This window comes from Parasteatoda tepidariorum, chromosome X1 (genome assembly GCF_043381705.1).
Source record: "Parasteatoda tepidariorum isolate YZ-2023 chromosome X1, CAS_Ptep_4.0, whole genome shotgun sequence".
Lineage (NCBI taxonomy): Eukaryota > Metazoa > Arthropoda > Arachnida > Araneae > Theridiidae > Parasteatoda > Parasteatoda tepidariorum.
The window spans coordinates 11,756,595-11,780,855 of NC_092214.1; the positions used below are offsets into that span (position 1 = coordinate 11,756,595).

Sequence of the window (24,261 nt, forward strand, 5' to 3'; positions counted from 1 at the left end):
CTTTATAGCGGCAGAAAATTTACTTTAAACCATGTTTAAACTGATATTTTTTATTTTACTTAGCTATCATTTTAACTTAGCTATCATATCAATTTACAGAATATAGATTATGAACGTAACAAACATTAATTTAGATTGAAGTGGCTCCCACCCCATTTTATCCCAGAAGCACGATTTAGATCAAAGGGGTAAGGCCAATGGAGAAATCTTTAACTATACAGAACTAAAGACAATTCTTTGAACTTCATTACATATACCTTCACAAATACTAGTCCAAAGATTAATCAAAAGTGAGTAATGTATAAATTAAAAAGCAAATTTACACAATTTCACTAAAATGTCACTCAGAAACTTTATCTATTCAGCTCTTTAATTGATAGTAATATCTGGTTTCTGATTGATAGCACTATCTAGTCAATTGGCTGGAGTCTATATTACTCACATTAGAATAGTTCATGCTGGAACATCTTTGTTCCTTTTAAGTGAATTATCTGCTTTTCATAAAAAGATAGGATCTTCAACTTTCAGTTCTACATACATAGCTGCCAACATGGATAGGGAAAAATCCAGTAGATTATACGAAGAATAATAAATTTCATGATAATTGCTGCATAATGTATTAAATATTTTACACATAGGGAATTTTAGGGATTTTTATAGTCATCAAAATAGAAAAAACTGCAATATATTCTAGTTATGATTGACATTAAATATACTTGAAATATTATGTGTTAAGTCAAAGTAAAAATCTCATAATATCGAATAATAATAGGCATTCAATTCATCAAAGATAGTTTAAAGATTTCTTTCATTAATTAAAAAAGAGATCAAAATAAAAATAAACTTAACATTTTATAACAAAAAAAGTTTTGAACTGATTTCTATGAATAAGGTTCGCGCCATTATGTATTTGTAATACTTATTTAAATATTCAAATATGCAAGCAATAATCTGTACAAAAATTCTATTTCAATGGGGATTTTTTTAGGAAACTTACTCAATTTTAGGGAATTTTCTAAAATGTACAAAAACCAGGAGAATTTTAATTAAACCAAGAGAAACTGGCAGAATTCAGTAGTCTACTGGAAAATCCAGTAGAGTTGGCAACTATGTACATACCAACAACAACTTTTAGTTAAATTACCAGTGAACTTAGTGCAATATTATATTCAACAATTAAAAATAAATAAATAAACAAATTTCAGCCAAAACGCCCTTGTTTTTAATATCACCATGAAGTTCATTGTGACTAATAAGAAATGGAAAACTTATGATTATTTTTTGTGAGAAAATATCATTTCAAGTTTATGAGTCTTGTTACATCTAAACACAGACCAATGCAAAATATGCTTTTCTTATTAGTATGAATTTCAACATACTTTTAAAACATGTTTAACAAATTAATAATAAATATTTCTTTATGGAAAATTCAGTGTTGTTACTTCTAACGACACAACTTGTGTCTAATTTTTTCAGAGTGAAGTGAATTTATTAAAAAGATTTTTTATCTTAATAAATTTCTAATATTGCTTCTAAAAACTTTTTCGAAAAAAAATATTTCTACATGATATACTAAATGGCATGTATTAAGACTAATTTATTTTTTTTCTCTTATTTGCACACATTAAGGGAAAACATTCTAAATATGAGAATCAAAATAAAGATATACATACACATCTGTTAATGATGGGGGAATGTTTTCCTCAACCCATTTTAGATCTTCATCCTAAAAACATAAAACTTGCATCATTTTATAAACATAATTTAAAATATATACACTGCAGTTGTATTCAGATTAGCAGGTTTTTGAGTTGTATTCAAATCTCTTAAAAAGTAAATTACATAAACATACACTATTTGTTACACATTTAGATAATTCAGTGTTTGAAGGGATATGATTTCATGTTAATGCATAATATCCAATTATCTCCTAAGGGCAAATCTATAACGATTAAAGGCCATAGGGTATAACAAATGTTGTAATAGTAATATCATGATTATGAAGAAGATACATAATATAAATAAACAATATTTGGATGATAAACAAAATGAACTGGCTATATCAAATCATAAGATTTTGTTAAATCCTGAAGAATATATTTATGCAAAGATAATAGTTAAAAATCCTTTGGATACTTACGTAATTTTAGAACCGAATATAAATATGTTAAAGTTCACTCAATTCACAATTAGGAACAGTTTAAAAATTTTCACAGATTTCAAATTAAAAATAATAAACACTATACTTGTAATATTTTTCTAAAAAATAAATCTGAGAAAACTTTATCTTTGAAAAATGGGCAAACGATTGACCAAATGTATCTTATTGATACAATGCAAGATTATGACTATTCAAAACTAATTTCAAATGATTCTAGTGTCAAAAACGGAGATAAAATTAAAAGACAGGCATTTTTTAATTTAATTGTACCAACAAAAGATGCAATAGATTTTAAAAAAAGTGAATTACAAGAAGATGATGTGGATGAACCAAAACAAAGACAATTAAAACTAGGTATTATTAAAAAATTATCAAGTCTTTCTAAAATCTTTAAAAACACTCAGAAATACAGATAATTTTATTAGATTCTTTCATTCATGATTATCCTGTGGTTGTGCAGAATGCTTTTGGATAGGAAAAAGAAGACAAATCATCTCAAACAGAAAAAAAAAATTAGATTGGCTTTAGACTTATGATTAATAAATAGGATTAAAATTTTGTTATATATTAGAATATCTCTGTCCCATCAGGAGCATACCCTCTTTAGGAAGATACAGAGATGATAGTGTTTTTTCACTTCGAATTTGATTTTTCTTTTATTTTTTACATCAGACCCAGTGTTTACTTCCATTTGATTATTCTACATTGAGTACAAAATAACGTTTGTGTTTAGCGCAATACAGCTGCTTCTGGCTCTGGGATATTAAATTGTAGATTGACAAAATAAGTATTTTTCCTATCAGTATATGAAAGTTTATTGAAAGTGATAAAAGAGGTTAAATTTATAGTGGACTTTAGTTTTGCATAATGCACAATCTTTTTTTTTCATTAAAAATTTAGTTTAAACCAAAACCATTGTTTCCCAAAAAATCAATCTTAATAAATAATATTTTTGTAGTATAAAATTCTACATTTTTCAAACATTATTTTTTTTTCTGTTATAAGTTTTGAAAACATAAATTCTTTGCTATCAATTCCAAGAACTTCTTTAACTTTTCTAGAACTACAATATTTGTACTAAAAAAAAAGAAATTATATACTTGACTCTAATATGAAACCAATAAATTCATTATTTATCTTAATAGTTTTGTAAACGTAACCAAATAGTTTTCAAAGCAAATTACAAGCTGGCATAGTTATTTATTTCATTGAAGTCAAATTCAGTGACAAAAAATTTTCTTGATAAATGTTAAAATTTTTAATGACAGTATAATGAATATTAATTTAAAATTCATTAGTGTAATATTGAATAGTATAAAATATAATAAACAGAAACAGTACCAGATTTGATTTGGGCTCATTATGGTTTGGAGAATTGTTCAAAGATTTTGTTGAACGCATCTTCATACCAACTGAAATAAAAGAATCAGATTTTAAATATTAATATTGTTGTAACAGAAACTTTTTGTAACTGAAAGTCTTTAAATATTTTATACCAAAACCATCATTAGCAACTAAATTGTCTTCATCATCCTCATCATCATCTATGGCATCTAACAAAGGAGTAAAGGCATATCTGTAAACCAGAGGATAGGTTTAGAAATTACATCGTAGGATACAATAAAATTCACTAATAAACATTTACAGCAGTGATTTCCAATGTGTGTGTGCAGCGATGAGTGAATAAATGACAACACAAAACAATAGATATAATAGAACAGTGTTTTCATCATCGAAAAAATACGGGGTGACAATTTCTCACCCTTTCTCAAAAACAGGGTGAGATTTCAGAAAGTTAAGTGAGATTTCTAAAAACTAAAAAAACACAAATAGACTTGGAAAAAAAATCATTTCTTTTATTATAATACATTTTTAACGTCTTCTATTTTTTAAAACATTGAATATTTTTGCTGCATCATCATAAAAGATTTTGCCTTTACTAGGTATTTGTCCATCTTACATTAGTGCATAAAAAATTTCAACGTCTTACATGAAAAAACCTTACCTACTGTAAACACGTGGTTGCAGAGAAATATGTTCTGAAAGGGGTTCCGTGGTTCGGAGGGGTTGTGTTCTGTTGTTCGAAAAGGTTCTGAACAATACTGGTAAATAGGGAAGGTAGATAACGGGGCAAATGTTGAAAATAATGAAAGATCCAGAAAGAAAAGTTAAACGAATTTTATTCTAAATGGCGTAATTCGAAGCTTTTTCCAAAATGCGAGAAATTCGCGAATTTTGAAATTGATTTATAGAATGCGCGAATTTCTCGCGGTAATCATTTTTTAATGCGAGAGAAGGAAAAAATATGCGACATTCTCGCGCTGTAGTGAAAACACTGTAAGAATTATTTTACAATTAATCATACTTTTACTTAGACTAGGAAGCTGTGAAAAATCTTACCACAGTTTTCTTACAAAAAGTTTTGGAGTCATTAATATACAGGTTTCTTAAAACTCCAACATTATTACAGTATAGGTCCAATTACAAAACAAATTATTAAAATTTGAGTACAATAATAATATTTTTTTATCAATTTAAATATTGTATACTATCTACGTGCAATTTTAATATTATATTCTGAACATCCAAGTTCAAGTTTTTTAAACATTTAGACTAAAGCATTTATAAACAATATATTACAAAGAACTCAGTTGATTTTGATGGTTGAATACAAATATTATGAGAAAGGGAGAGATTTTTCTTGAAAAGCAACATAGAAATGTTCGCATAATCGCTGGTAAATCATTGTGTAATACAAGTAAATTGTACATCAATTAAAACGAAAATGTATTCTAATTCATCTGAAAGCATCGTTTTGCGGGATAGCCAACAGTGATAGGATGTGTTTTAGATGTAAATAATAAGCTCAGAAGAATTAAGGTAAGTATTCTACAGCCTCATGCAACCTGGTGGTCATACTCATAGTCAAAGAAGCCTTTGATATTGAAAGCAAACAAAATCACCAATTGAGATTGTTATATGGGAGCCAGGTATAAAAAAATTGATAGGAAATAAAATTTTAAAAAAATGGTTAGTACCAAAAAAAAACGATATGCCGCAATATCCCTTAAAATACAACTGGTGAGCTACAATTTTTAAAAACAATAACAAAGACTTTTTTTTTTACATACCCTTTCTTGACCAACCAGGATCTAAATAACAGTTTATCAAAATGAAGCTGAACATGTACCTAAAGTAGGAGTTTAATTCAATGACATCAAATGAAGACAAATTCTTGGAAAAGCACTATAAAATCCTGGTTTATTTATTTTGAAAAGCATCGAGGAGCACCATCAAAAACTACATCATCTATATCATCATTACACAGCTGGTACATGATTGGCAAGGAATAGAGGCACTAGTGGTGGGGAACAAACATGGAAGCATCTTAGAAGGAAATTTTGCAGATTCTTAAAGGCATTCCGGAGACTTGGTTGTATCCAAAGAACCATATAGGGAGTCAATTTTGCTGCTTCATTTTGGTATGTAATAGCGAGTAAAGACAGCACCATCAAAAAGGTGAAAGCTCCGTCTCTCAAAAAAAAAAAAAGAGAACGGGGAGAAAAATATCTAAATCGCTCAACACGGAAGCGGAGTGCAAGTGGGATCACAAATCTCGAATGTTTCCATATTAGCAATAAGGCCGTCAGTGCAATTAATTTTTTAAATGATGAAAAAAGTTCATCTCTCAAAAGAGAGACTACACACAAACAATGGCGAAGGAGACGCCATCCTTACCTCCTAACGAGTACCAGATATCAACTGAAAAATGCAACAGCGCGACGTGATGATACTCACAAATGATACTCACAAATTTCGAATGCCTCGTGTGAAAATTTTCGCTCAAAAAGTTTATCTCTCAAAAGAGAGACTACACACAAACAATGGCGAAGGAGACGCCATCCTTACCTCCTAACGAGTACCGGATATCAACAAAAAAACGCAACAGCGCGACGTGGTGATACTCTCAAATTTCGAATGCCTCGTGTGAACATTCTCACGCTATATTTATAGCTGCTACAACTTACAGTTACGTTAGCAGTTATTTTGTCAAAATTAAATTGAAATACCTCCCCCTTTTAGTGTTGAGATGTTTTGAACATTTATTTCTTAAATGTTAAAGTTACAGCAGCATTTTTCGCGACCGCATGCTTGCCAAGATCAAAAGGTTCCGCCACAGGTGTGGAACGTTCCCAGAACTGGGATGAATGGGCAAGGAATTTTCTTGGGGAGAGTGTGTCTATTGCCTAACGCTTAAGGGGCGAGAGGAATTAGATCAGTAAACAGGAATTAGAACTAGAATTAAATAACAAAAATTTGAAGAAATTAAATTAAAACTTATGACTCGATGTCACAGAGATAAAAATAATAAACACAAAAATAGTATTACATCATTCCTAACCATTTCAAAAAATTTATAATGTTTACGTTTCATTAATTAAAAATTTTGTTTATACACATTTTTATATATATTACATATATTTTAGGAGCCATAAGTATAGGATAAACATTATTTTTGAAATAAATAATCGTTGGATTTAATAAAAAATTGAAAGTAGAAAATTTGAAAGATTAGTACAAAAGAGAGTTTTAGTAGAAAATTTGAAGTTTTATATTGGTTTGAGAATTTTAGGTGTTTTACAATTTTAGGTTTTTCTATGAATATTATGTTAAATGTCTTAGATGTAAAAAGATACAGTTGTACAGCATACCACTAGCATTAATTCTTTATACCCTTCATGTTGAGATTCTCATCTACAAATCATGTACATGTGTTTGCTGAATAATGTAATAAAAATATATGTTTCTTTTTTGCATACTTTTTTGAGATATTTCAGGTCAAATGATTAATAGTAATAACGTATATGTACGATAAAATCACACAAAATGAACAGGTCAAAAAGGGGTTAATTAAATTTACTTTTCAAGATTAGCATGTTATAATAAATATTGTCGTATAAAAAATATCAAGACTTTAAAAATTAATGGTAGCAACATGAAAATAAATAGTGATAACTGCAGAAAAATTTATTTAAAAAAGTCAGTAGTAGTCAGTACAGGTCAAATAGTAAATACTCAGGTTCGCAATTTGATTTACTGTACCATACCATAATACTAAAAAGATTTTCAAAAATCATGTGGAAATCAACAGGAATAACTGCCAAATTATTTTGATCAAAATGCTATATGGATTTTATGCAAATTAAGCATGTTAAAAAGTAATTTTTCAAATGTGCAATTTGAATTTCCCATTTCTTAATCAAATTAAAGTGATTACTTAAATGCGCAATTCAAATTTTATGTGTCGAGATATCAAAAATCAAAAACCATGAAAAAATCAATTGAATTAACTGTAAAAGAAAAAAGATGGAAAATGGATTTACGATGGCACAGAGCACATCGAAAAGTGATTACTAAAATGCACAGTTTGAAATTTCCTTGTCGTAATATCACATTAAAAACTGATCCAAATAAAAAACAGCACAAATATATCACATTGACTAAATAATACTTCATTTACAAATCAGAAATTTCAACAAAACTGCTACTCATTAAAATATAAGTCTAAACAAAAATGAGAGAAAACACCATTTTTCTAGTGGATGATATTTAGCCATTTCAGAATTACGTTTTAGATAATCAATTTTATATTATTGAGTTTGCTAGTTCATTAATTCTAGCAGAAGATATGGAATTGTTTGTTGCCATGTATTCTTGAAGTTCATCCGAAGTTGCATTTATCTCTACCAAATCTGTATAAAAAAAAAGTTATTGCATGCAAATGAGAACTTAGGAAGAAATAAAAAGAATGCAACAAACATTAACAATAAAAAGAGTGCAACATTAACTATAAATGTCTCGTTAGTTAGCATAAGTAAAGAAATTTAAATTTTAGACTAATTAAATTTTAGATTTATGTAATTAAGTTTTAGAGTTCTACTAGAACTCTAAGAAAATTTTGTCGTAATATAAATATTTATCTGCGGAAATCTGTGGATAGCCGGTAATTAATAAAACATCTGGGAGAATGATTTGAATCAGTTCCAAAGGTTTAGTTTCTATTTTTCTATTTCATTTTATATGATATGCAGAGCAAAACAAAAATTACAAACATTTTTATTCTCTCATTTGTATTATACATAAAAAAATCCTTAAAAAATATGTGCCAAACAATAACTAAAATGATCAATAAGAAATTATGCAAGTGTACTAAAGAAAATTTCATTTTTGCTTCTCCAAGTCTTACCTAAAACGAAACATGCAAAGCACACTATTTCCGGAAAATAGAATTTTTTTTTCCTTTTAAAACTCATAAAAAGTAATTATTTTTTTTAAAAAAATTTATAGTAATTATTATTTTTTTAAAAATCTCAATAAATTATTTTTTTTCCTTTTTAGCTTTGTTTGGTAATTTTTTATAGATGGAAAAATGAATGAAATTATGATTGCAACTTGCATTGTCATCAAGTACAGAATTTAAACTGAAATTTGGGCATTCAATCTAGTCATAAAATTGCTGCAATTTTAACTGATGTTAAATTTCCTTTGACTACAGATTTCACTAATAGTGCTCAGGAAATAATTGAAACTTGTGACATCTTTCAGCACTAAGCTCCAGTTGAAATTTGATTGACAGCTTTAACTAGTCAGAGAAAGGTCAGACTTTTGTTTGATTATAAAATTCTTTTGGTAATAATATTGCAAGGAATACTGGTTTTAGTAGAGAGGAAACAATTGAAAGTTTAATTGCTTTTCATCACAAAGGTTCCATTAAAATTTATGTACATATATTTTGTCCAGTAATTCTTATGAAAAATACTATGAAATTATTATTTTAATTACCTTTGGTTATTATTAGTAGGACGCCATAAAATCATTATAACAAAGAGAATTAAGGAAAATAAGAAATGCCAATATGCTTCATCAACCCATAGTTCTTTCCAGTCCTAAAAAAGAAAGTCTTAGTAAAAAGAATTAATTAAACACTATTTATTTTTTTACAGTCAAAGATTTTAAAAAAAAAATGCTTATGCTGCAAATCTTGTTCATTAGAAGATCTTTAACAGATCAACACTTAGCGACCAATGCTTTAAAAGAAAATCAGAAAGTTGTCAAAATTTTAATTTATGTTAAATTCTCTTTGGCAACAAATAACAAAAAATACTGTTCTTAGTGGTCAAAGAGTAGTGGAAAGTTGTATTTCATATCAAAGGCTCTGTTAAATTTTGAGTGCTTTAGAAGTAGGAAAAAAGGTCTATTTTATTGACCATAAATTATCTTAGGTGATATTGTGATTAATTCTCATTGTAATGGTTAGGAAACAATAAAAAGTTGTATTATGATCAAGGAAAGAGCTCCAGTTAAAATTTGTGTGATTTAATTAATCTGAAAATTTTTGAATTTTTTACTACAAAATCAAAATTCCTTCTGTAGAAACAGCGGCTTGCAGGAACAAAGAAATTTGCTTTTGACAGTTCTATGCTTATACATCAGATTTTACATTAATCTTTTCGATAAGTTTGTGATAAATTCTATGATATAAATAAACGCAATAAAATTTAAATGTTTTTTTTTCTGAAACAGTATATTTATTTGTAACACAAAGTCAGACTTCAATAAAAAAAAAAAGGAAGAAATAGCTTTTAGAGAACTATCACAAGAATATTTAATGGGTTTTCTTTTTGTTAAATTTAGAGATAACTTTAAATATGTATCTTTTTGAAAAAGATCATGCATCCCAGTTATTTGATAGAGATATAGTGGGTCTATTAAGAGAATGAAAGGTTAATTAAATTTATAGAAAGTTAATTAAATTTTCTGATAAAAAGCAGCTAAGAGAATCACAACATTTATACTGTTTCAGCAGCAGTTATTGGATCCAAATGTCAAAATTTTTTAGCATATTTCAAAATCTATCATATACACTGAAAATCGTGACACAATTTGTACCAATTCAATAGTTCAATTTACTAAAGATGTCAATTAAGTATGAGAAATTTTGAAGCCAAAGAAAATTAAATATACAAGAGCAAATGTGAAGTATGTTATCAAGAAAAGGCAAATTATCATTTCCCAATTAATAATGGCCCAGTTAATTATTTAGAAATGATTATTTTGTTGTCTTTCACAATAGCTAATGCTATGTTTTTGCAAATCCCCTTCAGACATTCCTGTTGGGAAACAATGTCTTGAACTACTGAAAAATGTTTGCTATGTTTTTCCAGATTATTAGGTGCATAAATATTTTTTGCTTGAGTTCATAGGTTTTGAGATACTTAAGGAACACTACAAAAAAACTTTTTCTTAGAGTCTCATTTGCAAGCACCTGTTAAAAGCCGGACAGTTTTTTGTAGTTAAAGCCTAAATTCCTGAAATAAGAATGTGTTCTTTAATAATGTACAGTAAGGTAAATAAACAACATATTTTTTATTCATATACTATATTTACATAAGTTTTTTCTTGTTTAATTAGAATGTATTCAGTATTTATTTACGATCTAATGCTTTTTGACATTGACATATTTTCTATGTTTAAAATTACTATGATAAATGGAGATTTGACTTGTTAAATTTGTAATTTAATGAAAAAGTAAAAAAATAAATAAAGTAAAAGACTTTTTAATGTAGAATTTTTCAATTATTCTAATAATTTGAATCAGAGTTGTACCACATGCTCCTTTTAAAGAGTCATCATAAAGCATGCGATTCATAAACATTCCTTTTCCCTCGTGTTTATATAATCATAAACCACATGCACGTAATTCATATGTTTCTCAATTTGAGTAGGTCAAATCTACTTGTATTTCAAAACCTATGGAGAAGCAATGCCTTCTTGGACCTAAAATTATATCTTTTAAAACGTTCCAGAACATAGACACAAATGAGTGATGGCTCGGAAGTGAGAGCATCTCATGCTGGCACATATATATGACAGAAGGAGGGAAAAGGACACTTTAAAAGGACTTTTTAAGGACACTTTAAAAACAATTATCGTGTCTTTTTTGTGAAGGTTGTATGACACAAAAGACCAATTCATGTATACAAATAATATTGATTTGAAAATCAGCAAATTGTGGAAAACTATAAAGAAGTATTAGCTACACTTCAAAGATATGTGAAGAAACATATGCTAACAGGCATAAAACATTTTCTAAAAATAAAATTCCTAGCAATATTATAATAAGAGGTAAAAATAAATACTAAAATTACTATAATGAAGCTACATTTTTTTCAATGGTAATAAAAAATGCTGAAGAACAACTTACATCAACACAACTAACTAATTTGTGAGCATGAATGGACCATATCATGAAAGCAGCAGAGCCTATAAAAAATTTTATAAAATAGTGTCAAAAACAGACATAGTATCATCCTTTTTTAATTTGATTTAGCACAGTAAAATCCTTCCTTTGAATGAAAACAATAATATATTTTTCAATAAAATAATGTATCCTTGTGTTAAGAGAAAGTTTATATATTTATTTAACTATTTAGAAATCTTAAAATATTGATGTTGAGCAGAATTAGAAGAACAAAAATACTTCTCCCTAAAGACCAGCCATTGAAGAGGGACAGATTGCACCAAAAATGTACAAAAATTATAAAAGTGACATTTATATTTTTTTCCAGTTTTTAACAGCATCTTAAAGATCTACATGATTAAATTATAAATACAAACCAAGACATATAGGATTCTTTTAACATCTCCCAGAAAGAAGTTAAAAATCTAATAAATTTGTAATAACTAAAACTTCCTTCTTTTATCTGTGAATAACTTTATTCAATTTCAAACTTTAATGATATATTTGGGAAGCGAGTCATAACCGGACTTATATATATATATATTTTTTTTATAACCGTCGTTGAACAGCTGACCCAATTTTGGGTTTACGACTACTAATGTTCAACTCTGTAGCCTTGTAATTTTGAACCAATCCAGAATACAAGGAAATTCCTGGACCAGTAGCCCCAGAGGTATGATTTGTTATGGGAACATGGAGAACTTCGAGATTTAATGGATTTAACGTGCATCAGTCACCATTTACTACACGGGGAGTCTTAGGCCGACGAGGATCGAACCCACGACCTCTTGGACATGGGCCCATTACCCTACCAACCAGGCTATCCCGGCCAACCGGACTTATATGTAATACTTCGTACTGATGAAATTGAGTAACTCTAGTGACATTTTACACTTTATTGTATGTTAAGAAAAAATTAAATTAAGGCCTTTATAGCAGTGCGGTCTATCTGATGAAAATTGAAATTTTTAGCAATGTTTTTTTCGCAGCTACAACGTGTACAGTGGTGCAGCATATCTACCCAAAATTACTGTACATAATTTTTATTGAAATATTTTTAAATTTGACTTTTATAATTAAAATGTTCTTCTCGAAAGTTCTAATTCAAATGGGATTTGAGATATAGATTTCATCCTGTATTTTTTGTGTAAATAAAGTTTCATTGTAAAAGTTTCTCTTTAGCTGGTAGTAAACAGGATATTTCATAGATTTATTTATTTGTGAATAATTATTGACTCCGAATTGAATTCTTCATATTTCTAACGCTAAAATGGCATTCCTTCTGAAACACAAGAAGGACTAACAGATTATTGATGTTTATATGGGCAGTGCAAATACTGACAAATTTAAATTATTTGAACATAAATGACAGTGCTAAGCAAAAATTATTAGGAAGACTTATTGAAAGAATTTTTTTAATTTATTGATAGAAGATAGAAATTGGTATCAGAAATTCAAAGACAATAAACAGAAGATGAAGAAAGGAAGCTAAAAAATAAAAAAGGATTTAGAATTTCAGAAATTACATACAAAATAAGAAAAAACATGAAAAAATTGAAAGTTTTCAAGAGACAGCTTTTTTTCAAACGGAAATCCGAGCAACAAAATATTTTACATGAATTCCATCCAAAACCTAATAACATTAGTTAATACTTTGTGCAGTTCTAAAGGTAAGCAAAGGGAGTTGGAATTAAAAAAAGCATTATGGGTATCATACTTGATAGGTTTACTGCTATGGGTTAGAGCAAATTCTTGTAAGAGAAAAAGGAAACTACGGATAATTACAATAAAACAAAAGAACTTTTATTAAAGAGACTTAAATAAGCATCAGAAAAATTTTTATAATTCTTCACAGAATAACAGAGTGAACCCAAGACAAGTTGGCTTGACCTAGCATATGAACTTAATTATTTCAATTATTGATTATGAGTTTGTGTTTTAAATTAGTGGTGATATTTTATGGTTAAAATTAAGGATAAAAGGTAACTAAATTATTTAAAATGCAATTTATTTTTTATTACATTAATTGGTTTTATAAATGTTTTTATTTATGTATAAAATATGTTTGTCAGTATTTATGCCATATTTAACAAGGATGTAATTTCCATTTAATCACCTCCTTCTAACAATAGTAGTTTTTTTTAATTACTGGGAAAGGGTGATTAATCAAAGAGTTTTAAAAATCCTTCCAGTTCCTATGTATCCAGTATTTAGAGTGTCAAATGCATTTTGCACACATAGTAAGATATTTGTTGTACACATACCTATAACAGACAACAGAAGAGTATTAGTGAAATGTCTGTACAATTGAAGTTTCACTATATTTCTTCTTAAGCGCAAAGTTCTGACTGTTTGAACTAAACTACTAAAGATTTATTACAGATGTTAAGTAAATAATCCACACTCTGATTATAATACACAATTAAACTAGCAATTGCTACTTGTAAAATGTGATATATATGCAGTCGCAGGGTTGCCACAGAAAAAAATGAACAAAATAGTTGCTTTTAGTAGCCTAAAGCATGAAAACAGTTGCCAAAATAAGAACAAAAATTCATCAAAAATTATAACTAAAATGTTATTAAATGACTTAATTGTCATATACCATTATCCATTTAGTCAAGTTGGTGGCAAATATGATAAATTTCATATAAACATTAGTGTTTCAGCACTAAGTTTTCATATCAAAACAATTAGTATATTTGCAGAAAAATAAATACTTTTAATTAGCAGAATTCATTAAAAAATACTTCTTCATTAAAAAAACATTTTTTTTTTTAAAACATGTTCTCCTTTAAATTCATGTATCGTAATATCGTATTAAAAATTGGGTTTTTTAAAATCATGCGAAATTTCGTAGCAATAACTATTGAAAAGGAGATCGAGAAATGAAATAGTCTTTCAATGGAATCTGTATGAATTGAACAAATTAAAAAGTGCTGACTCAAATTTGCCATTCAAAATTTTCGAAATTTTTCATTTTTTAAGAAAAAACAATTCAGTGTGTTCAGAAGATCCAGCAGACAGCAAATTTTCAACCCAATTTATCAATTTATGCTAAAAAAAAAACATAGCTAGGAGTACAGAAAAGTGTTTCAATAGTCTCCTTTTCCGGAAAATAGTTTTTTTTTTTAACCTTTTAAGGCAAAAAAGTTGCCATAGTCGTCTCATGTCGAGAATAATTGCATTATAGTCGCCAGCGGCAACCCTGCAGTCCTGTTCGATATCTTGATATAACGACCCCTTATGTCCAAACAAAAAGAAACGTTATAACATGAGGTTGCTATAATGTGAAGACACAAAATTAGAGCTAATATTTTCTTACATTAATAAAAACTGGGCTTGTTTTGAGAAAAACATGCTATACAACGAAAAAAATTATGAAACTGAAAGAATACTTGATATTAATGCAGTTTTTTAAAAGAGGAACAGTAAAAGTAGAAGCCTGTTAGAAAGAAATATTTTTTAATGAATTTAGTAACGACAGTGATAAACTTAATACCTTTTTATATCAGTGTGCGCATTTTAATTAATAAATTTATCTTAATAATAATTCTTAAATTTATCTTGTTACAAATACAAAAATTTAAAAAAAAACTAAAGTTTATATAATACAACAATTAAAACTTATTTTTTAAATTACTCAAAACTTGTACTCATAAGTAAAAAAAAAAATCCAAATTTTATTTTTTTCGCTGCACGTAGGATTTTTAAAAAATAATTTTCTTCACAAAATGGCAGAGATTTGGAGGAAAAAAAAATTCAAAAAATAACATGAAGTAAGTTACATTTGCTTGCATTACTCAAAATCAGGAAATACAATTAAAAAATCCCTATGTGCAACAAAACCTGTATTTATTGTTAACAATCAAAATTTGAAGTTAATTAGTTAAAAATTGTACTGCTTAGAGATATAGCAAGTAAGAAAAACAGTTTCGAGTAAATTGCATTTTAAGCCTTGTGATAAATCATCAATATAAATATATAAAAATTCTTGTTGGATAAAACAGTTTTGCAACTTCCTCTATGAAAATTTAAAATTTTTTTTTAAATTATAGCTTTCGAATATTAAAATCTGTCAAATAAAAAAGGTTGTTCTATATTTATTTTCTTGACAGTTAATTACAAAATAATTTTTTCTCTGTATTCTCAATTATTATCATGAAACTGTTGTAAATAAAAAACGATGCAAATGACAAATACGAAAATTTAAGGTTATTTAAAAGAGATTTTAATTTTTTTTTAAATTAATTAAATGTTCTGAAGTTACGAGCAGTAATATACAGCATTCAGTAAGATTACATAATTTAGTAACTAATGAGGAATCAAACTATTAAGAGCATATATCAGTACAAGAAAATCTGACTATTAGATCAAAACTTATTCTGAGAACATCTTTTTTTTTTTACTTTTGCCAATTGACATAATCTTCAATTACATACTGTTGCAATATATTTTGAGAGAAATTTAACAAGTTCTTTTAATAATTAATAACAATTATCATCGCATTTCTAAAATTTTTCTATTTGTTATTATAGCAAAAGATAGAAAATAAAAAAAGTTGTGCTGAAAAGTGAAATAACACTTTAAATAAAGGATATCCACCAGCAAATTATGCTGTCAGTCACAGCAAGAGGTATTCCTGCCATCAGGGCTTGATTACCAGGGTCGGTTTTTGGCTGAAAAGATCCATTTTGATTATATTATATAGTGAGTATGCTGTTAAAAGCGACAAAGTTGTAATATTAGTCTTATATAAGAGTGATAAAAAACCAAAAAAAATTGGTAGTAATGTTTCAATGTTTGTAGCAATGTTTGTTGTAACGTAGTAATGTTTTCAATAAGATATTTAAACACTACAGATATCATAGATGTTTTCAAACTTACTAATTTAAACTTCTCAGAACAGGTTTATCAGTTAGATTCCTTAACATAAATTATTATTATTTTTAAAGTTCTCAAAGGTAAAGCAGTCAGTTTTTTAATTTACTTTTTGAAACTTTAGGACCAGTTTTTAGTTTTTCTGGGATGCTGGTAACTTTAATGCAATGAATTGGTCATTTTTGATGGCACCATACTAGTAATAATGTGCCATGTCAAGTAAATGAAAGTTCAAATTTACTCTATCTAACCACTTTCAATTAATAAAATTTGATATACAGTGAGAGAAAAAAAGAAAAACCCTGAATAATTTTTGATTTAATGGTTGAATTTTCATGTACTAGGACTCAATCTAAATAGTTTGAGGGGATGACCTCAAATATGATAAATAGTTAGTGCAGATATTTCAAGCTACGAAATCAGGCACAAACGAATATTTAAGCTGAATATACATAGCTTTTTTTTTATCCTGATCCCTAAAATATAGGTGGAAGCTGCATTCGGTCAGGAGAGAGGTTGAGATTTTGGACCCTTTAATGTTGAGACTACCTTGAGAACATTTAAAGCAAATTAAAAAAATTTTGCATACGATTTTAAAATTTGTTTATTCAAAGAAAATTCTACATGAAAAGTAGAATGAAATTGGTCAGTATAGTTCCTGAAATTTTAAAAAAGTTAGATATCTAAAATTTGATTTTTCAGAAGCTATTTGACAGATTTTGTACAAATTTTGTATTTTGCTTTAGAAAATTACATTCTTTAAAATTACATAAAGTTTTTTAAACCTAACAATTCAATTTTTTTTACCATAATTAAATGAAATAAAAATAATAAATGATTATTAAAATTTTTTTTGAACGGGGTGGAATTATCTTTGGATATATGAATTTTATAATTGAGTGCAAAAATATTTTAACTCGCTTAAAAAGTTCGAGTTGTAGCAAAATATGCAAAAAGTGAAATAACAATAAAGGAGTCTAAACTTTTGACCCCTTTCGTAACCAAACTAATAGGACCATATTTTCGAGATTGGAAGTACCCCCTATATTTTTGGGTTCAGAAATCATAATCTGTTGAAACAAAAATATATGTATTCAGAGAAAGTATGTTTTTGTGTCCGATTTCTTAACTTGAAATATCATCTGCACTAATTAGCAAAAGTCACCTCCTCGAACCATTAATATTGAGTCCTGGTATGTGAAAATCCAATCATTAGATATAAAACTATTCAGGGTGTTTCTTTTGTTTGTGCGCATTGTATTTAAAATGTTTCAGCTGTTCCTTTAATTTCATATGCTTTAAAAAAAAGGCTTTCTATGTGTAAAAATATTGTTATGTGTAAAAAAACTATCATGGTAATTCATAGCATGACATCAGGTTTCATAGTGGTCAAAGAAAAATTAATGACAGCAACAGCATATACATATATACCAAACTACTTTTAAAAAGGATAAATGACTAACTAAAATACATACAATTTGCACTACTAAAGCATAATAAAGGTATATCTTATCACAAATACTATTAATTTCAGAATTACTTTATTTGGAAAAGAAAGTTTCAACATTTTCAAGTCTTATTTTATTAATGGACCATTAAATAACTCATAATAGTTAAAAATCAATGTATCAAAAATTTAGTTCAGCTGCATTAAAAAAAATTAACCAGAAAAAAGAGTATCAATAACAAAAACACAGAGAATATACAGCTATTTATTTTTGTACATAATTAATTTAGTGGCTGATTCCTCAATCTACCAATTAAAAATTCTATGATATGATTACTGTGTTGTGGATTCGAATTGATCATTATTTAAATCACATGAAAGACTAGAATCAATTTTGAAACTATTCAACTCCACCCTACAGGGTAAGTTATTGTATTTACTAAAAATAATAAAGAAGTGTACGGCTTCTGAGTTTATTTCCATAAAAATTTGAAGATGCAGAATTGTTTATTGAGTTTCTACATCATAAAATGACTGAATTCCCAAACAGTTTAAAACAATGAATGTATATAAATAGTGGATAGTGAATACTTTAGAATTTTGATTTTTACTAGCATTAATTATTAAAAGAAAAAGATGCTAGATTGGAAAACTAAATCTTTAGATTCTTGAAAAACCAGTTTTTGGACTCAGTTTTGGATTTAAATGTTCCAAAAATCAGAAAAGTCACATACTTCTGAAAAACTATGAATTAAAATCACTAAAAAATAGAAAAAATTTAATTTTCGAAATAATACAAATTTAATTAGAAGATTGTTATTTGCTTCTAAAATAAAATCTATACATTTACACAAGTACAATGAGAGTGCCTTATCAAATACACAACGCTATGTATTCACTATTTCAATTTGTTCCGATTTTGAATATAGTATTAAATACTGTATCAAATACAGTATTATGAATCAAGAACAGCTTAAGGAGTTTAAGAACTTGAATGAACGCTGTGCCTAAAAGATTTAAATGACATTAGTATTTAGAACTAAATTTAAAATCCTGAGAATTACTTTTCAAAATATTTTTTTTTTGTAAAAAAAGCAGGCTATGTGCAGTTGAAAAGTACTTTGAATTGATTGAAAATAAAATAAATAGAATTATGCTCACTTTTAAAACTCGAAGGCTTCCTTCAATAGTGCTGAATGTAAAATATACAAAGCCAACACCAACAATATGGTGGAGTGTTGGACCTAATCTCGGTCTAGATATAGTGAAGGAAAAAAGAAAAAAAATGTTTCACAAAATTTTTAAGTAAACATGGCTATACTACATATGCACATATCTCACTTACTTTACAATGCCAAAACCAAGACTAACAATTATTATTAACATTCGTGCTAAAGTTCGCTTCATTGAAGACAGTATTTCAGCAAAAAGAATAGCTCCTTGCACTAAAATATTCATAAATAATAAGTAATTATAAATATATGTACAGTAATTTCTACAAAGTATCTTACATTAACAAAATATTAAAAGATAATTTATTATAGAGTCCAAGCCATAGTCAGTACATCAAACCTTAGTACCTGCCACCTAAGACTTTGACACAAATTAATTAAGTTATTGAATTTTTAATTATAATAAAAAATATTAACATAGCAAATCATATTATTTAGATTTACAAAACATGAGTCATATTATGATAAAAAAAGAAGTATGAAATAAAAGATGTAGAAATCATTAAAATAAAAATAAAAGTGATTAAAAGTTCTTAAAAAATGTCCAGCTTTTTTAGTGGTTTATAACATAAATGAAAAAAGGGCAAGAAAACTAAAGGAAAAATGATTAACCAGAAAAAAAACCTGTCCACATGTAAGAACTGCATTCATGTGACTCTCATACAAGCAAATGAATCAATTTGTTTGATTTATTTATATTATGAAAGGCATTTATAGAAAAAGAAATGCTCTAAAAAAAGGAAGTTGAAAGAAAGAGAGAGAAATATAAATAAAGTTCCTCATTAATATGCATAGAGATACTAATTTATAATTAAGAAATGCAGAGTAAAAAGTAAACAAAAATAACCTGTTTGGTAAGTACAGTAGAGAACCGATTATCCAGAACGATCGGGACCATCGCTATTCCGGATAACCGATTTTTCCGGTTTTCTGATTCGTTACAAAACAACTTTTTTTTATTGTTTATCAAACCTAACTTAAAAAAATATATTTAGAAATAGTTGTAAAAAGAAGAAAAAACGATAAAGTCACGCATAATACATAAGTTTAATAAGATAAAAAGGGAAAAAATAATGAAATTTAATATATATATACAGAAAATAAAAATATATACAGAAATTAAAAATAGTATAAAATGAACAAATAGGTAAAATTAAAAAAAAGTATCAGCATTTTTTTTTAAAAAATTCATTCATTTTCTGTTGACGGAAATTTGGTTTTTGTTGCATAAACAACTGCTGAATCTTATAGATTGACATAATGTGGGATTCGTCCACAAACGGTTTCTGCTCCATCCCCTTAATAAGTTCTTTCGTCAACTTGATGCATCGCTCGTTCGAAATAAAGGCTCCTTGATTTTCATCTTCCTCGTCGCTTTCTTCAACTTCGTCGTTGTCTGCGCCGGGATTTGAAACCATCTCAACTATCTCAGAGTCTGACAGTTTGTTGACAATGGGAACATCGTTGTCGATGTTAAAACATTCCTCAATTTCAGATTCCGTGAAAATATCCTTTTCGCTCCACTCCCTATTGTATTTTAAAAGTTCTCTCTGAAGGGCTTTCTCACTAGAAAATTTGAAGCCTTCAAAAGGCGATTCTTCTTGATCGTCTTCGAAAAAGATCGATGTAGGAATCAGCTCGCGCCATGCATGCACTAAAGTATCGCAAGTTACTGAGCTCCAGGCTCTTGCCGCTAACCATATAGCTTCCTTTACATTGAAGGATTTCTGGAAATCTTGTACTGATTTCCCCTCATTAGAGGAATCAATCATTTTTTTTAGAAAATCTACTTTGTAGCGGCACTTGAGGCTTCTTAAAACACCTTGATCCAATGGCTGAATTATTGATGGAAGGTTTTTTTGAGAGGCAAGCAAGGTTTTTTTGAAACAAATAATTTAAAAAATAATTTTACTAAACAAAACATTTCTTTAGTTTTTTTTTTTTTTTTTTTATTTTTAATGCAGGTATGTAAAATATTTTGTTAGTTTTATTATTATTTTTAAACCAATAAATCTTAAGTCCGCTTTAATTTTGAAAGAAAAAAATTAAAATAAAGCTTGGGTTTGTTTTTGCTTAAGGCATTTTATTTTGTAATGAATTTATTCCTTTTATTTATTTCTGATTAATTTAAAGATTTTTGATCGATAATTTTTGAATATATACTAAATTGCGATACATCGCAATGTCTAACAGACGATGTATCAAGATATATTTGATTTGGGTGTGAGGGTATTCCAGGTAGCCAGCTCTCCTCATGTTAGCATTGATCAACACTAAACGTCATGTGCATCTCGCGATTTCTGAGAATACCAATAATTCTCTCTATTTCACTCTTAAAAAAAAAGTTTTCTGTCATCAGAATGATAAATTTTTTGTTTCTTAACTTGTTTTTGATGTCAGAATTTTATTTTAATTTTAGACTTTTTTAAGTGAAGATTATTAATGAATTTTTTTTTATCTGAAACATTGTGTTAGGGAGTACTTTAAGAGACTTCTAGGAATCAAAGATGACAAATAAAATAATTTGTTATAACTCTCCTGCATGAAGCAAGGAACAGATGCCAGGACTCCTACTGTGAGTAGCTCCTAGTTATGACTCTGCCTGCTTAAGGCTGAGCTGATAAGAAAACAGGTGTTCAATGAACCCATTCTCACTTGAGCTGTGATTGAAAAGAAGCAACTAAGTAGGGAGTGAGGAAGGGAATGATTGATGATATTTAGTACAATACTCTTCCTTCTCCTGACAATGTAGAGGGAACTAATGATTATTTCAAAAATGGGTGGTAAAGTAAACATCTTTTTTAAAAAAAAAAGAAGTTCGTTTTTTTTTTTTAGAAATGGGGGTAAAATGTATGGAATTTTGTTCTGGTTTTCTGGTTTCCGGATAAGAGGTTCTGTTCTTAGACAAAGTTGGCTGGTTAAAACCAATGTGATTTAAACCATGGTTCAAACCCAACTTTTTTTTCTTTGTTTTAAAAAAAAAAAAACAAAGCCTGTTTTTTTTCTCGTTTTATTTCTCTTAAATATTTTATCTAATTCAAATTTCTATTATTTATAAAAATATTTTAGCTTGATTGTAACAAAATGAAATTTTTTTTTTTACAATTTTGAGTTTAATTGCCAATGGGTTAATCATTTCACACAAACTGCAATTTTTAAATGCTTAGGAGGAAATTGGCTTCCTCAAAAATATCTATGTTAAATAGGATTGGCATTTCGTTTGAAAGATACCCAATTCTTCCAGGAGAGTAGAAAAAGCTGAAAAAAATTGGAAGAAACTGGACAAAATGGAAGAAGCAAAAATGATCAATGAAATTGTTTAACAATAAGTATTATAAGAATAACTCAAGTTTAAACAAATTAAATTTAATATAGTAACTAAAAGTTTAAGGTTTTTCATCCTTACCTTTAAAAAAAAAAAAAAAGCATTATTCATTTATTAATTTTACGGAGAATTTCGAAATCTACAAATCATATTATTTAAGAGTTGGTTTGAGTATTCATACTTAACATTATTTGGTATTTATAATTGAGAATTTCAATATGCATTTTTAATAGTATCTGTGTTTAGAACGTAATTTGTTTAACTTAGTTGCATTAATAAAATTTGATTATGTCATTTTATAAAATTAAGTTTTACTATACTCTTTAACATAAAATAATGAAAAAATTATTTCTAAGAAATTAATGAAAAAATTCCAGATTTTTTTCTGCTTTTTAGTTTTTACTTATTTAAAAATGATATGTTATGCAGATCAAAAATTAATACAATTATTTAAACTAGATTGCAATTATAAACTGCTTAGAAAATGCATTAATACTTGACATTTCTTTGTGAAAAAACAGTTTCTCCCATTTGGGTTGGAAAAAGCTTATTTCTTCTGTACCATTTTTTTTTTTTTTTTTTTTTGCATGGTATTTTTCAGCATTTTTTTCCTTCATGGAAAAAAATGCGATATATGTTAAATAATTTGAGAAAACTTAAAATCAATTCATAATGTCTGTTAAAAATGTTTAAAATAAAATAGATAGTCCATGTTTTATAGTTTTTAAAATTAGATAATGTAATTATTGAAAGAGTTCAAGTTTCTCAAAGCTTATTTTAATCAACACATTATGTTTGTTACAGTCAAAAGTATAAATAGGAAAGAGATGCTTTTCTAAATTTAATGTTTTCAGTTTAATTTTAGGATTATTTTCTGTCACCAGTGTGAATAAATTTGTATTGTGTAAATGCAGTGTTATATTCATTATTGTAATTTTCAAATTACATTTTTCATATTATATTTGAAAAAAAAAACTGTTAAAGAAAAATATTACACTCATTTAATTTTTCTTATTTATTATATGCTGCTGTATGTCAATAAGAATATTATTAAATTTAAAGCACTATCATGTTAAAATAAATTACACAAAAGTAATTTATTCCTTGTTTTTCAAACCGTAAGTACTAAAACATTTCTTTACAATTTTATATGTTTATATTTATCAAGGTTCCCACTCTTTTAACAACATAAAAATTAAGCACTTTTGAGAACTTTTTTTTTAAATTAAGTACCTTTTTGAAAAATTAAGGGGCTTAAAAATAGCATGGTAATTTATTATCGAATATACATATGCCATCAGTGACAGTACCAATTATTTACCTTTCTAAAAAAAAAAAATAAGAAAAGTAAGAAAAAACAATTTTATTATAATGTAAGCACTGATATAATTGTATTAACTAACAGGCCGGGCCAAAGAAGCACTAGACAATTTTTGCAACCCCAGGTCGTCTTTTTTTTTTTTTTTTTAAAAAACATTTTCAGATAGTTAAAAGGTAACGTCATTCAGATTGTAAAAGTTAACGCATGAAACTAATCTGTATTCCATTTTTAATGATTTCATTGAAATTGAATTGTAAAATTAAGTGCAAACATTAAGATTTGCAATTTTTTTCACGTATTAAAAGAAAAGAGTAAATAAAGAAATTTGGTGAAAACATTTAAAAAATTATTACAAGTTTTTATATTACGCTACTAGGCCAGTAAATGAGTTATATTAATTTTTATGATGAACTTTAACGAAATTATTTCCAGCCAAACGTTATTAGGAATTAACTTTACATAATGTTACTTAACATTCTGGCGAAAAACATAAACGAATTTTATTGATATTTTGATATTGATATTATTTTATTGATATTGATATTATTATTATATACTGCTACATTAATTAATAAAATTAATGCAAATAATGT

General features: G+C 27.3%; 1 protein-coding gene across 3 annotated transcripts in view; it reads right to left on the minus strand.

Annotated features, from left to right (window-relative positions):
- The window catches only part of LOC107451510 (transmembrane protein 87A), a 71,961-nt gene that overhangs the window by 5,035 nt on the left and 42,665 nt on the right, over positions 1 to 24,261 (minus strand). For all 3 annotated transcript variants that reach the window (XM_071187543.1, XM_071187541.1, XM_071187542.1), the window contains exons 13-21: positions 19,136 to 19,235; positions 18,952 to 19,045; positions 16,062 to 16,141; positions 13,727 to 13,833; positions 11,427 to 11,485; positions 9,005 to 9,108; positions 3,658 to 3,737; positions 3,503 to 3,573; positions 1,674 to 1,726 (exon numbers count right to left, since the gene is read on the minus strand). In XM_071187543.1, the coding sequence (XP_071043644.1) occupies positions 1,674 to 1,726; positions 3,503 to 3,573; positions 3,658 to 3,737; positions 9,005 to 9,108; positions 11,427 to 11,485; positions 13,727 to 13,833; positions 16,062 to 16,141; positions 18,952 to 19,045; positions 19,136 to 19,235 (748 nt within the window). The remainder of the gene's footprint in view (positions 1 to 1,673; positions 1,727 to 3,502; positions 3,574 to 3,657; positions 3,738 to 9,004; positions 9,109 to 11,426; positions 11,486 to 13,726; positions 13,834 to 16,061; positions 16,142 to 18,951; positions 19,046 to 19,135; positions 19,236 to 24,261) is intronic.